Source organism: Anser brachyrhynchus (genome assembly GCF_964034855.1).
Source record: "Anser brachyrhynchus genome assembly, chromosome: Z".
In the NCBI taxonomy this organism is placed as follows: Eukaryota; Metazoa; Chordata; class Aves; order Anseriformes; family Anatidae; genus Anser; species Anser brachyrhynchus.
Window position 1 is genome coordinate 47339290 of NC_137697.1, and position 12953 is coordinate 47352242.

Consider the following 12953-nt stretch of genomic DNA (forward strand, 5'->3'; position numbering starts at 1 on the left):
AAAGTGTGGTTCAGCTTTGGAGAGGCTGACTAGGAAAGTGGTGGAGTTGCCATCCCTAGGGGGGAACTGGGGTTGTTTAATCTGGAGAAGAAGAGGCTCAGAGGAGACCCCATTGCTCTCTACAATTACCTGAAAGGAAGGTGTGGGGAGCTGAGGGTCGGCCTCTTCTCACAGGTAACTAGTGATAGGACCAGAGGGAATGGCCACAAGTTGTGCCAGGGGATGTTTAGGTTGGAAATCAGGAGAAAATTCTTCTAAGAAAGAGTAGTCAGGCATTGGAACGGGTTGCCAAGGGAGGTGGTGGAGTCACCATCCCTGGGGGTGTTTAAGGAAAGGCTGGACATGGTGCTTAGCGACATGGTTTAGTGGGTGACATTGGTGGTAGGGGGATGGTTGGACAAGATGATCTAGAAGGTCTTTTCCAACCTTAATGATTCTGCGATTCTATTTAAGAGATATGTGGATGTAGTGTTTAGGGACATGGTTATGTGGTGGATGTAGTAGTGCTAGCTGATGGTTGGACTTGATGATCTTAAGGGTCTTCTCCAACCTAAATGATTCAATGATTCTGTGTTTTTCAGCAGTGTAGTAGCCTGTAGGAACTAGAGCTTAATATGTTTTTTAATTAAAATAAAGCTTATATTCACTAATACACAAAAATATTCTTTTCATGCACTCCACATTGCACATTAATGGGACTAGCAGTTGTAATGAGAAGATCTAAAAAGTTCTGAAACAGGAAATGTTAAAGGATCCATTTATCTTGTTGTAACAGTTTCCTGAACATTCACAAACTGAGTCCATAAAAATTGTTGGTAAATTGGAGGCTATCATGTCTTGTTTGTAGCAACGTATATACAGACACATGTACAAACAACTCCAAAATGTGCCATTTCCTGAAAAGAGACGTTAGTGAGACGTCATCACCTGTCACGATTGCTGCTGTTGCCAAAGATGTTGGTTTGTCAGCTTGACCTTTATACTGCTGTTAGGATACTTTTGTTTAATCAAGATTTGCAGCTTTAAAAATGTCAGTAGAACAAAAGCTACTGTTGTCCTGACCCAGCTGAACAGATGTCAAAGAGTTGTTATTTAGCTATGGACAAACTTCCAAGTCCAACTTAAAATGAAAATGTATTTTGTTCATAGTTATGGTAGGGTACATCTTTACCTTTTATTTCAATTTATGATGATGTTTCATACTCTTTTCTGCCATCAGTGGAGTGGCAACAAGCAGCTTTAACTTTTACTTAGGTTTAAGTCCAAAATTTGACTTATCTTCATGTGTTTTAAAGGAAAATCAAATGTAAAGAAAAAAAATTGGCAGTCCTCAGACAGATTTAAGAGTAGCATGTGAATGGGGTTAACCCATGAGCTTTACTGATTCAGGAACCAAATGAGTGCATTTTCTGTTAAAAAAAAATAAAAATAAAAAATGTCTCAAAACACTTTATACACTTTTGGTAGGGCATTGGAGACTCAGAGTATTTGTAGTTAAGCTCCCTTTGTATGGCCAGTGCTTTTGTAAAAAGGAGCTTAGAGAAAAAAGCAAATCAGATTGTTGACGTTTTACTCAACTGTTTGTTACTCTGGAACACTTTTTATTTATTTTTGTTTACTGATCAGTCTCTTTTGCCCTGAATTGCATTTTGTAAAGATGTTTATGTAAGTGAAAAATTAGACTTAGCAGCATTCCGCATTCACTTTGCATGATGTAAATAATTGCACGAAGTCCAGAGAGTCCAGAGTAACCAGACTACCAATAGTTGGGTGAGCTGGCGCATAGGCAGAGCTTTATTTTTATTCTGAGGAAGTTCAGATGAAGAAAGCAAGGAGATGAACAAGTAAAACTCCATACATGGTCTCTATGTGCTGTGTGGTGGTGACAGCTGGGTAGGTCTCTTCTTCCTGTCCTATGATGAAGTGATGCATGTGAGAATTTGAATTCTACCCCCTGGGCATCTGTGTAATCTTTAGGAGGCCACGCAACAGACCTCAGCTATGGTTCCTATTGCAATGAAATGGTGTAGATGGTCTCATCCACCTAACTCAAGGAGTCCTAAGTGGCCTTTGAATGCAGGAACTGATGGAGTGCTTAAAGGTGTTAAATCGGCTGCTACCAGCTCTGACAAAGTACCTCACATCTGGCAGCAACAAAGGAGGAGAGACAGGCCTCAGTGTTGTAAGCAACTCCTGACTCTCTCTCATGGGTGCATGCAGAAGCAAATCTCACCTTTGGTCTATGACATGTTGCCTAAAATGAGTAATACACATCTTTCTGGAAATTATAGGCTTATTTCTGGGGCAGATTCCTGGTATGTTTTTGAAGAAATGACTCCCATTTCTAGCAGAGAAAGTGACAGGGAATCGGGAATTAGGCCTTTCATTTCTAGGCCTTAATTGTGGACGAATCCATAGGCTTTTGGGTTCTTGTCACAGTAGCAGACCCTCAAAAAAAAACCCAGTGGTAGTGGTCCGACCCGTGTTCTGCTCACAACACACCAATGCTGATAACTCCCCGGGAGTTATCTAATAGTGGTGAACACGGCCGGAAGGTAGTGTTTACCTTGAGCACTTAAATTCTGCGGAGTACAGAAAGCCAGGTCATATCCAAATTATTTAAAAGTACACTCGGTTACCGAACACCGCATCTTGCATTTTGCCAAAGAAGGCTCCCTCCTTGCTGAGTAGTGACCCCTTAAGGAAAAACAGAGCTACTGCCGCCAGCGGTACCTCGCCGTCGCCAGCTGTTCTGAGATGTGCTTTCTTGTCCCCTCCCTGGCCGAGGTTGTTTCCCTCGTTCTCTGTTCAGCACATTGACGAAAGGATGTTATAACCCGGCGTGTTAAGAAATAAAAGATGTTGCTCAAATGCATTGAGAAGCAGGTATTCTGGAACTTCTGGAAATATTTATGTCAGGAATTGTGCCCATGTCCCTTTCTTCTTTTTTCATGGTCTGATTTGTTCATTGATGCTGCACTGCCAGGCCACTTTGGTTGTCTACTCCTTTGCTTTATCACAGTTATTCACCCCTCTTATTTTAATATAGAGAAACAACTTTAAAATGTATGTTTTTTTTTTTGTTGTTGTTGTTGTTGTTCCAAAGTTCAAATGCTGAAATCCCAGTATCAGTGGTTAACCACAACTTCCTCCAAAAACTTCTTCCTCCAGGGAAATATCTGGAAAAAATGAACCCTAAAACTTGCAGACAGAGAAGATGAGGAACTCAGTGTCTATCAATTTTGGAGTGTTTAATCTTTCTTAGGGTCTGACTTGGGAAGTTTTTTTTGAATGTTTTCTATCAAATAATACTGGCAAACAATCCTATAGCACCCTTTGTGCATGGTGGTTTTTGTAAATGTTTTTGCGGTGTAAAGGACATGTAGAATAGCCTCCTCAAGAGTCAATCACTAAGAACTGCTAAGTAGCAATCCTAGATTTAGGCTCTGATCCTATCTGTTTGTTTTGTTTTTTTTTTTTTTTTTCCCCATTGCATAACCTTTCCAAGCCTACGGGAAAAAAAGAAAAAAAAAACACTTCCATTGAGAGGTTTCAAGTAGATCGTGCAGATCTTTTCTAAAACTTCTCGGAGCATTGCATTTCCTGCCTAATTGTGTAATTACCTGCTCCAGCGGGGAAGGCGGCTCAGGTTAGCCAAGCACCCCTATACAGAGATTCTAGGACACGTTTTCCAGACGATAGGGAAGTTCAGACCGGTGCATTTCCACTGTTAGCAGTACTTCAGAGCTCTCTCAGGTATGGCTGCACTGGGTGCGGTTTCACCCATGGGGTGAAGGCTTTACCTGACCAGCTCTCCCGTGCCTACCGGTGGCGGGATACACAAGCAGGAACGGACCCGCACCGAGAGCAAGGGACGCAAGTCCCTGCCGCTGTGAGACCTTCCCGGGGCAGGATCCCCCTGCTCAGCACCAGGTGCAGGGCTGCACTCGAGCCTTTGCAAATCCCTCTTCCCCCGAGCATCCGCCGCAGCCGGGGGGGAGGGGGGGGGGGGGGTGGTACCGCCGCTAAACCCCGCAGGAAGCCGCAGCTTAAGCAGGTGCGTAAGTGGGAGCACGCAAGCACCCTGAGGGGTCACCGCAGCTGCACCCGCCTTCCCCCCCGTGCCCCCCACCCCGGGGCGCCCCCGCCTCTCCCCGGGACCTGCCCGCAGGTCGCCTGCCGGCAGAGCCTCCCGCCGAGCTCCGCCGATCAGCGGGGCGGCCCCAGGCAGCAACACCCGCCCCCCGACCCCCGCCCCCCGACCCGTCCTGCCCTGCCCTGCCCTGCCCTGCCCTGCCCCGCCAGGGCCGCGGTGCCTGCGCCCTCCCCGGGGCTGGGGCCGGGGCCGGGACCGGGGCCGCCCCACACCCTGGGGCCGTGCAGGCTCCTCCCGAGAGCAAGCGTGCGGTGCCCGGGGCGGGCATTAGCGCGGCGTGTGCCGAGGGGGTGTGTATGTGGGCTGGAGTTTATTATTATTATTATTATTAAGAAAGAAAGGAAAGGGAAAAAAAAAAAAAAGGGGGTGGAGGAGGAGGGAGGGGGGTGAAGGAAAAAGGCCCGGAGAGGAGTTTCCAAAAACTTCCAAGGAACTCGCTGCTCCAAGTCCCAGGCGGCGGCGGCGGCGGGCGAGAGCGATGCTGGAGCCCCGGGCGCTCCGGGAGCCGACAGCGACGGCGGAGGGGGCGGCCGCGGGGACGGCGGCGGCGGCGGCGGCGGGGAGCGCGGGGCCGCCCGGAGCCGGGATGGCCGAGAAGAAGAAGGATGGCAAAGCCAAGAAGGGGAGGAAAGGCAAAGGGCCCGGCAAGAAGCCCGCTCCGACGGAGGAGGGCGAGGCGCCCGGCTCCGCCACAGGTAAGCCTGCCGGCAGGTGCGGGGACCGCGCTGCGCGGAAAAAACGCGCTTCTACCGCACCCGCGGGGCCGCAAGCGGCTGCCCCATCGCCGGCTGACCGCCGGCCTGCCGCCCGCCCCAGACCTCGGCGGCTCTCGGCCAGCTGTTGCTCTCTTTCTCTCTTCTTTGCCTCCTTCTCTCTTTCCTTCTTTCTTTCTCGGGGGGTGTATCTCCCGTTACAAAACACCTTCCCTTCTCTCCCCTCCTTTCCCCAAGAAGCACTTAGCCGAGCTGAACAGATGGCAAACTTTCGTGCTGAGCATTTTGTCTAAACTTGCAGCTATTTACTTAGGGATGATCAGAGAGGACCTTTTGCTCGCTGAGCAGCACGTGTTCTTTGCCTTATGGCTCTCCAGTATTAAGTGCAAGGATTTGTGCCAGTAAGACCCATTGTAGGTGTCCACGGATGCGGCTCTCTGTGAACCTACCCGAAGGCAGGGTCACAGCCGAGCGTGCTGCCTCACTCACCATAGTTATATATTTCTATCAGCCAAGCGCCCCAATCAAGATCAAGACTTCTGAGTGCTGTACAAACACACATGAGCACATGATGCTTTTCCTAGAGAGCTCCTGTTATGCCACCTAGTTTAGCAGAGGTACATACAAAGAGGTAGCTTTTTGCAACAGTATTATGCACCTGGAGTTATTGGTCAGATTATTTGTTTGAATTCTTTCTTACTGGTGGGAAATAGTGGTAAAAGAAGCCCACAAAGAGCAGAGTCTGTTGCCTCATTTAGGTGTTTCTTTGCTTTTTTCTCTCCTTCCACTAAACAGACAGACAGAAAGCCCAAAAGGGTAAATTTCTTTAAATACACCTAAGTTAATTTTGCTTAGTGCATCATGACCAACATGATGCAGCTCTAGAGTTTAATCATCAGCCCTCAGGGAGGATATGTGTGATTCAGCTGCAGCAGGTATCCCTTCGGGCTAATAATCTTTACAAACTTGCACTGCCCAATGCATCCTCTGCTCTGTGCCTCTCAGAGAGACACCCAGTTCACCCAGCGTCTGCCCAACAGTGTGTGTGAATGAAAGTTTCAGGTACAGCAGGGGAAGTTTCCCTTGTTACACCAAATTAGGGGCAAACTCTTCATGCGACCTTCTTGCTGTTTCTCTCTCTCACTCCATTAGGACTCTGTCTCTTGTAACATTAAAACCTCTGGGAAAAACTTAGCAACAACTGGGCTGTTTGAGGTGTTTGGGTTTTTTTGTTTGTTTGTTTGTTTTTGTGGTTGACACAGAAAACATGAGGGCAGTGTCATGCTGGAGGATTTGTGACAGGAAATCTCTGACAAGGAAACGTGAAGGAGGTAGACTTTTTCTGACTGTGCACACCTTGGGGTCCCGTGGTGTCCCATCCCGTTCTTGTAGGAGAGCTTGCTTTCTTCTGCTCCATGGACAGTTTGCTACTCCAGCGGAGCAGAGCTGCTCAGCACTGGAGAAGCTCAGCACTGGAGAAGCAGGGACAGTCTCTGGGAGCTGGGTCCGGCTCTCCGCTGGGCGTGGAAGGCACCGGGTGCTTTGAGTTGGGCACTTGTGCCGGTGAGGAAGGAGCAGGAGAAGGAGCTGTGAACCAGAGGGGCTATTCTTGAGTAACCCAACCAGCCTGACTCTGAACTAGACAGAGCTTTTTGGGAAGATGGCTTTCTTTCTCGTGTGTGGGACACCAGATTAATAAGAGCATGGAAGATCTGTGCAGGCATATATCACCTGGATTTTAGGTATCCACATATGTTTAGTGCCCACTGCTGGTGCTGTGGTCTGACCAAGTTTGCCATTATCTGAAACGCTGCATGGTAGCAAGTGTAGTCTGAGGTTCTCCAAGGCAGGGTTCAGATCATGCCTAGGTCTTCAGGCTTTGCTAGAACTACAGAGAGTTTGTGTGCCTCTGATTTGAGCGGCATGGCATCAAATATGGCAGTGTTTGAGCCAGAAAGGGTCCATTTTTCTGGAAAGTGGTGAACTGGGGTTTCCAAAGTGCCAGAGTGTTTTTGCCAGTCTGAAAGAGTACCGCCTTCATCCCTACCTGACATTACTAGTCAAAAGTTTCCTGTGTGGGCAAGAACTGAGCATTCTTCTATCTTATGTAATTAAAATCCCACTCCTTCTAAGATGAGTGCATGCGGCAGGGTAATTCACATGTGTAGCTAATCCATGCACAGTGTTTGCAGGTACAGTATCTAATGAGGAGAATTAAATACAGCTAAAGACATCACTGTACACTTGACTCACAATGAAACAAAGTCATGCTGGTGATGTTGCATTTATAAACCATATCTGCTCTGTTATTTAAGGATAGTTTGTGTTTTGGGGGAGCTTAGAATATGAACTAGCTCTTTAGAAGAGAAAGAGCAGAAAGATTGGTTAATGTAAAGTATAGCAAGGGAGTAGTTTTACGTTTCATGTAGCTGTCTTCTATTCTCTCTGCTCAAGCTTATTAGAGCTTGAATTAATGACTAGGCTACACACATTGTTTAACAGTGTGCACAGGGGATGATATGAAGGCCTCCTGACTTTGGTGGAACCACAGTTTCTCCTTTTCACTGATACAGTTTTGCAGTGAGAAATTAGGCACCTGGTGATCAGTTCGTGTGCTTAGGATGTGCAGTTTAAGATGTAGTGAAGCCATCTGGGGTTTTAGTTACCTTCTTTCTTAAAAGTAAATGTCAGGGATTGTCATCTTCTCTGCTGCATTCTGCTCTACCCATAGTATATCTCTGCTTGTGGGCTTTCTCCCATATGAAAAACATCAGCTTACAAATGGTCATCAGTTTTAAGATCCATGCACTAGCACAGGAGTCCTTAGCAGATCTTAAGGTTTTTGTTTAGTGCTGTGTTCCTGATTGTAGCTTCTCTAGGTTTAGTTTGCTTGTATCAGTCCACATATTTCACGTATCGCTTTAGCCTTGGGCCAAGAAGCATTGTTTTATTGGTGATTTAACACCAGGTGAAGAATCAGCTTTATCATTTAAAAAATAATTGTATAGAAATATGTTTCTTTCCTATACTCTCTCATAACTATACTGTGAACTCCAGAATTCCTGTTAAAGAAGATACCCAATTAGAGCATTATGGGGAAAAATAAATAAAAATAAATAAAAATCTTCATGCTTTCCATTACCCAGGTGAAATCTGGGCTTGGTAACAAAAGCTTGGGGAGGCCCATGTTGCTATGGTTTCTTTGTCACTAAAATTATATAAAAGAACATTTTTCCCCTCACTTCAAATGGTCTTGAACAAATTGATTCTATCTGGCTTGCGTAAAGTCCAGAGTGATCATATCTTCCTTCAACAGGGCACTCCAGGCCATGATAAATACAGGGGGGTGGAAAACTGAGGACAGAGTATTACGAATTGACAGAAGCTCGCAGCTTTTCTCCAAGTGATTTCACTGATGTGCTATGCCAACTGAGTTTGCAGACAGGCCCAACAAAGCTGCCAGCGGGGCTTCCTAGGGCACCGCCAGCGTACTCAGAATGCATCCAGCCTGGGCAGAGAAACCCCGTGCAGGGAAGCCAAGGTCGTGAAGCAATGCCTCCAGAGGCACCGCTCCCGTGAGCACTCAAGGTGCTGTTATAACAGACCTGGGGAGGCTGGGACTGAGACCACCATGTCTCAGCCCTTGAACCTTCTGCCAGACGAAGCTCAGTGTTGGACCCTGTAAGATGGTGCCTGTGAAGTGAGAGGAAAGAATCAGTGCAGGGAAAACCCCTCTGTGGGAGAGCTGTGTGTTGGTAAACAAGGTGGTGCACCCATGCATCAGCTGCCAAGCCCCTTTGTCAAGTGTTTGCAGATACCATGGGGAATGTAAGTTTTCAGGTAGGTTCTGCTTTGTGCAGAATTTGAGGGAGAGGCTGCTGGGCTTGGTACCTGAGGACCGGGTATGAGAGGGCATGAGGCATTCCTGAGAGGAACACTTTGATGGGTGCAAAGACTGGTAATGCTGCCAGAGCAGCAGACTCTGTGGCTGCAGGTTATGCCAGCCACTCTGCTTCAGCAGCAATGGTAGGACGAGCAAGGGTCTGCAGGCAGGTGGTGCAGAAAGACAAATTTGTTGGGGGGGAAGAAGGATGAGCAGCAAGGATGGGTCTCAATCATCATTTCAGTGAGGTGACCTCAGAAGCGTTGTTCTGAAGACGCCTGTTTGCAGAGCCCAGAGAAGGGAGAGCATGGTCATTGACATCAAAAGTACCTCCTGATGAGAAATTTAATTTAGACTTGGGCAAAACGCTAGAGCTTTGAGACAACATGGAAGAATAAAGAGCACAAAGTTCAGATGAGATGAGTGTGATGAGCATCACCTTTGACTTCATTCTGATCACAGGCTTGGTTGATGGAGGAAGAGGTGATGATCACACTGTGGACTGAGGTGCAGTCCAGGGCTTGGTTGGAAGGATTAAAAGCTCAGTCTGGGACTTGCTATCTTTAAGTAGATACTCAGTACTGATAAAGAGAGGTCAGGAGACAGGTCAGGATTTTAGCATGAACTGAAGACAAAAGCCCTGGAGATGGCTTGGGAGATGTGATTTCTGGTAAAAGTTGTCCAGTTCTAGAGGAAAATCATGACTGTAAGGTGTGACAACTTCTGTTGTTTCCGAGCCAAAATATTTATGCACTGTTGGTATGCCTGTACATTTTTTTGGGGAGGAAAGCCTCTCCACCTGTGTACAATGCCTGAATGCTCCAAACATTCCACACAATCTTCAGAGCAATTTTGAGAATGAATCCTTTAAAAAGCATGCGAGTATGTTCATGTTTTGTGAATAAATGAGATTAGTCACCATTCAACCTTTTTTGACTTAACACTACAAGTACTACTTGGTTGTAGCCATGGGAATGCAAATAAAATTGTGAGGACATACCACTACAGTTGTCCAGTAAATACTGCATGTGTATAGAAAGACATTCCCCGTGTGAAATACATGCAGAAACTTCTGAATTTTGTGCAAATATTGATAGCTGGGGAAGGCTGAGTAAAATTTTTATCTTGGGTATAGAAATGCCAAGATCTGCTAAGCTATGCAAGGATTTTAAAGCATTAATCTCTGGCAAAGCTTGTGAGCTGACACTCAAATCTGAGTTTGTCTATTTGCAATCGTGGGCTTCTCTTCTTGGATTTCTGGAAATGCAAGAACTGTAAAAAAAAAAAGAGAAAAAAAAAAGTTGGGTGAAACAGTTTGAAGCTGCTCTCCACCTCCCCCCCCCCACAAAAAAAAAAAAAAAATTAAATCCTACATGGTTGATTTTTCAGAAGACTTCAGCACTCACTATTCAGGGCAGCTCACTTTCATCTTTTCCCCAGGATCAATGGGTTTTCAAGGAAGCATTTTGGGTGCTCGGTTCATGAAGTTCTAGCCACAAAAATCACAGAGGAGCTGCCGAGCATCTTTTGACAGCTGCTTCTACTTTAGGCTGCAAAGTGGCAATTTGTGACTCTGAAAATAAGGAGAGCTAAGTGCTAAACTGTGGAAAACTTTATTCCAAGCATCGCCCTCCCTCATCATCATCTTTTCATCTGTCCCTAAGCATCCGCTAGTCCTTTGAGGCAGGTACTTCTAACCAAGAGCAAAACAGCGAAGAACAATCATGTCATGGAGTGTCAGAAGCTCTGGAAATGCTATGAATTCTTACCAAATCAGTGTTTTGTTAACATTCCAAAAGTAACAAGAGTGAATGTGCCTTTAACAGTACTGATAGTTTATCGTGTTCCGTTATGATACAAGAAAACAAACCAAGTGTCAATATTTTGTGTGAGTCACTCTAGCTGTACAAAGGACTGCTTGAATGTGCTTGAAGCCTTTCTGTTAACCCTCAGTTGGTCCCACGAACACACTGAGGGCAAGTCCTGGGGGCAGGTCTCGGTACAAACCGAGAAAATTTAGCGGCGAAGGGACGCGCACTTGAAGAGTTTTACGGTGCCAGTGTCAGGGCTGCGGGCAGGACGACCGGGAGAGGAGAAATCTCGGTGCTTTCTCAGGGCTTTCGCGCGATGCTCACGGTGGCGTCTGGCAGAAGTGCTGCTTTAAAAATAACGAAAATAATAATAAAAAAATAATAACCAAAATAATAAAGGAGAGGGGTAAAGGGGGGAGTTCCCGCTGGCAGCCTGTCGGGCAGAGGGATTGAGGGGGGGGTCTCGGGACGGGATGCGCCGCGGTGCCGCTGCCGGCGGCGGCCGCGAGAGGGTGCGGCGGGAGCGCGCATCCGCCCGCGGCCCCGCGGGGGCACGGGGAGGGGGCGACCCCGGACCCCGCCGTGACCCCCGGGTCCGTGCGGGGACGGCTTCCAGCGGGTCGGTCCTGCACGGGTTTCGGCGGCATGGAGCGAGGATGGCAGCTCGGGGGGCGAGGGGCAGGGTCGGGGGCTTCTCCCTCTTTCCTCCCTCCTTCTCTGCCTCCTTCTTTCCCTTTCTCCCTCCCTCATTTTCCTTTCTATTTTCTCGCCCCTTTGTATCCATTCCTTCCTCCTGTCCTTCCTATCTGCTCAGTTTCTGTTTATGGCGAAAAAAAAAGAAAAAAAATATATAAAAGGAAAGTAAAGCAAGATATTTCATAATGGACAGATAAGGACCTTTAACGCAAACCACTGCTGGATTTTTATTTGTGCACACAATACTACTTGTGTCTGTTTTTGCATTTCTGCTTGTGTAACTTCTTTGGGAGCATTGGATTTGGGGAGAAATTGGCCAGGTTTGTTCATTGTGGGCCATTTGACTCCTAGCTCTGACAGGGAATCCATGGGCTCCACGAGTCAGGGATGATGAGAGAGGGATGTTAGTCTAGCTGTGACAGTTCGTTTGGGAATCTTTCCTCATTCCCTCTGTGCATCTATTCCTCAGGTTTTATGAGCTGATGGTCCTTCCACCTCTGTAAGCAGGGGGAATCCAGGTCAGTCAGTTTGGGCTTGGCATTCAGCACTTGGACTCAGGTTGGGCCTTGCTCGGTGGCTTTCTCCTGCACTAACAGCTTTCATTTCACCCCTGAGTCAACCACATGCCATGTCCTATGGCTAATGGTTAATCCCTTTGAAGACAGTTACAGAAGCATGAATGCATACTTGAGATGACTAAACAGAGTCCTGGTAACATCCACTTGTGGAGGTGATTGATAGAGGTTGTTCCCTCTGCAGTCAGTGCCAGAGAGTTAAATTTTAAATCCTGTGTTGGGAGATTATATGTGTGTGCATGTCTCTGTGTGTGTGTGATGTTTTAGCAGGATCGTTGGCTTCCACAACGACAGACTCTTTAGTTTTCCTTTGGGGAAGTCCGCTGGACTCTGAAAGTAGGGGAAAAAAAAAGGCGGGGTGAAGGGGGAAGGCTATTCTGTCAGTGTTATATTGCACCTGAATATCAAACAGCAGTGAAAATTACTCTGAGTTTTTGCTTGATATTTGAAATGGACAGCAGTAAATGAAACAGAGCCAGTTATTGTGAATAATTCTTTGCATGTATCCTTGAATTGTGCCAAATAAACTGATGTTTGTGTCATCATAGTGCTTCAAGGTTTAACTGAAGTCTGTATCCCTCAAACTTCCTTCTGTGAAACTAGCTCAGTCTAAAAGCAAGCTCCTATTGCCTAGGAGCCTACAGTCTGCATGTCCAGGGTCACACCATAGCTGAGTCTGGTCCCGGAACAGAAACAAGTCTCCCAACTTTGACTGTAACCTCTTTTTACACAGCACCCTGTTTCCTGATGTATGGCCATTCTAGACACAAGAAAGTAACATACAGATAACATGAGCCCATCTCCTGCCCTGTTTTTTTGGCATGTACAAAGATTTCGTTCTGTCTGTGCAAATGGGTTTCCCAGAAGGGAATGTCTATTGCAGCAAGGACAAAAATATGGGCACTCTTTTTAGGTAGCATTCATATTGATTTCCACTGGTCATGTGGAACCATATTTCAGTGAGAGAAATATAAACTGGCATCCTAGGGTTGCCAGTGTTTCCTTCTTGTTTCTGCCCTCTGCTGTTCTTCTGCAGTGAACCATACCAGCTTTATAGTAGTGTCCTGATTATCTCAGGAGAAATTACCTTTGGAGAAGATAGCTAATATGAAAATACAG

The 12953-nt window shown here is 46.6% G+C and overlaps 1 protein-coding gene across 5 annotated transcripts in view; it reads left to right on the plus strand.

Moving 5' to 3' along the window:
• The first annotated feature begins 4502 nt into the window (after window positions 1-4502).
• The window catches only part of NRG1 (neuregulin 1), a 182396-nt gene continuing 173945 nt past the window's right edge, over window positions 4503-12953 (plus strand). For all 5 annotated transcript variants that reach the window (XM_080574336.1, XM_080574333.1, XM_080574338.1 and 2 more), the window contains exon 1: window positions 4503-4851. In XM_080574336.1, the coding sequence (XP_080430462.1) occupies window positions 4635-4851 (217 nt within the window). In that variant the 5' untranslated portion in view covers window positions 4503-4634. The remainder of the gene's footprint in view (window positions 4852-12953) is intronic.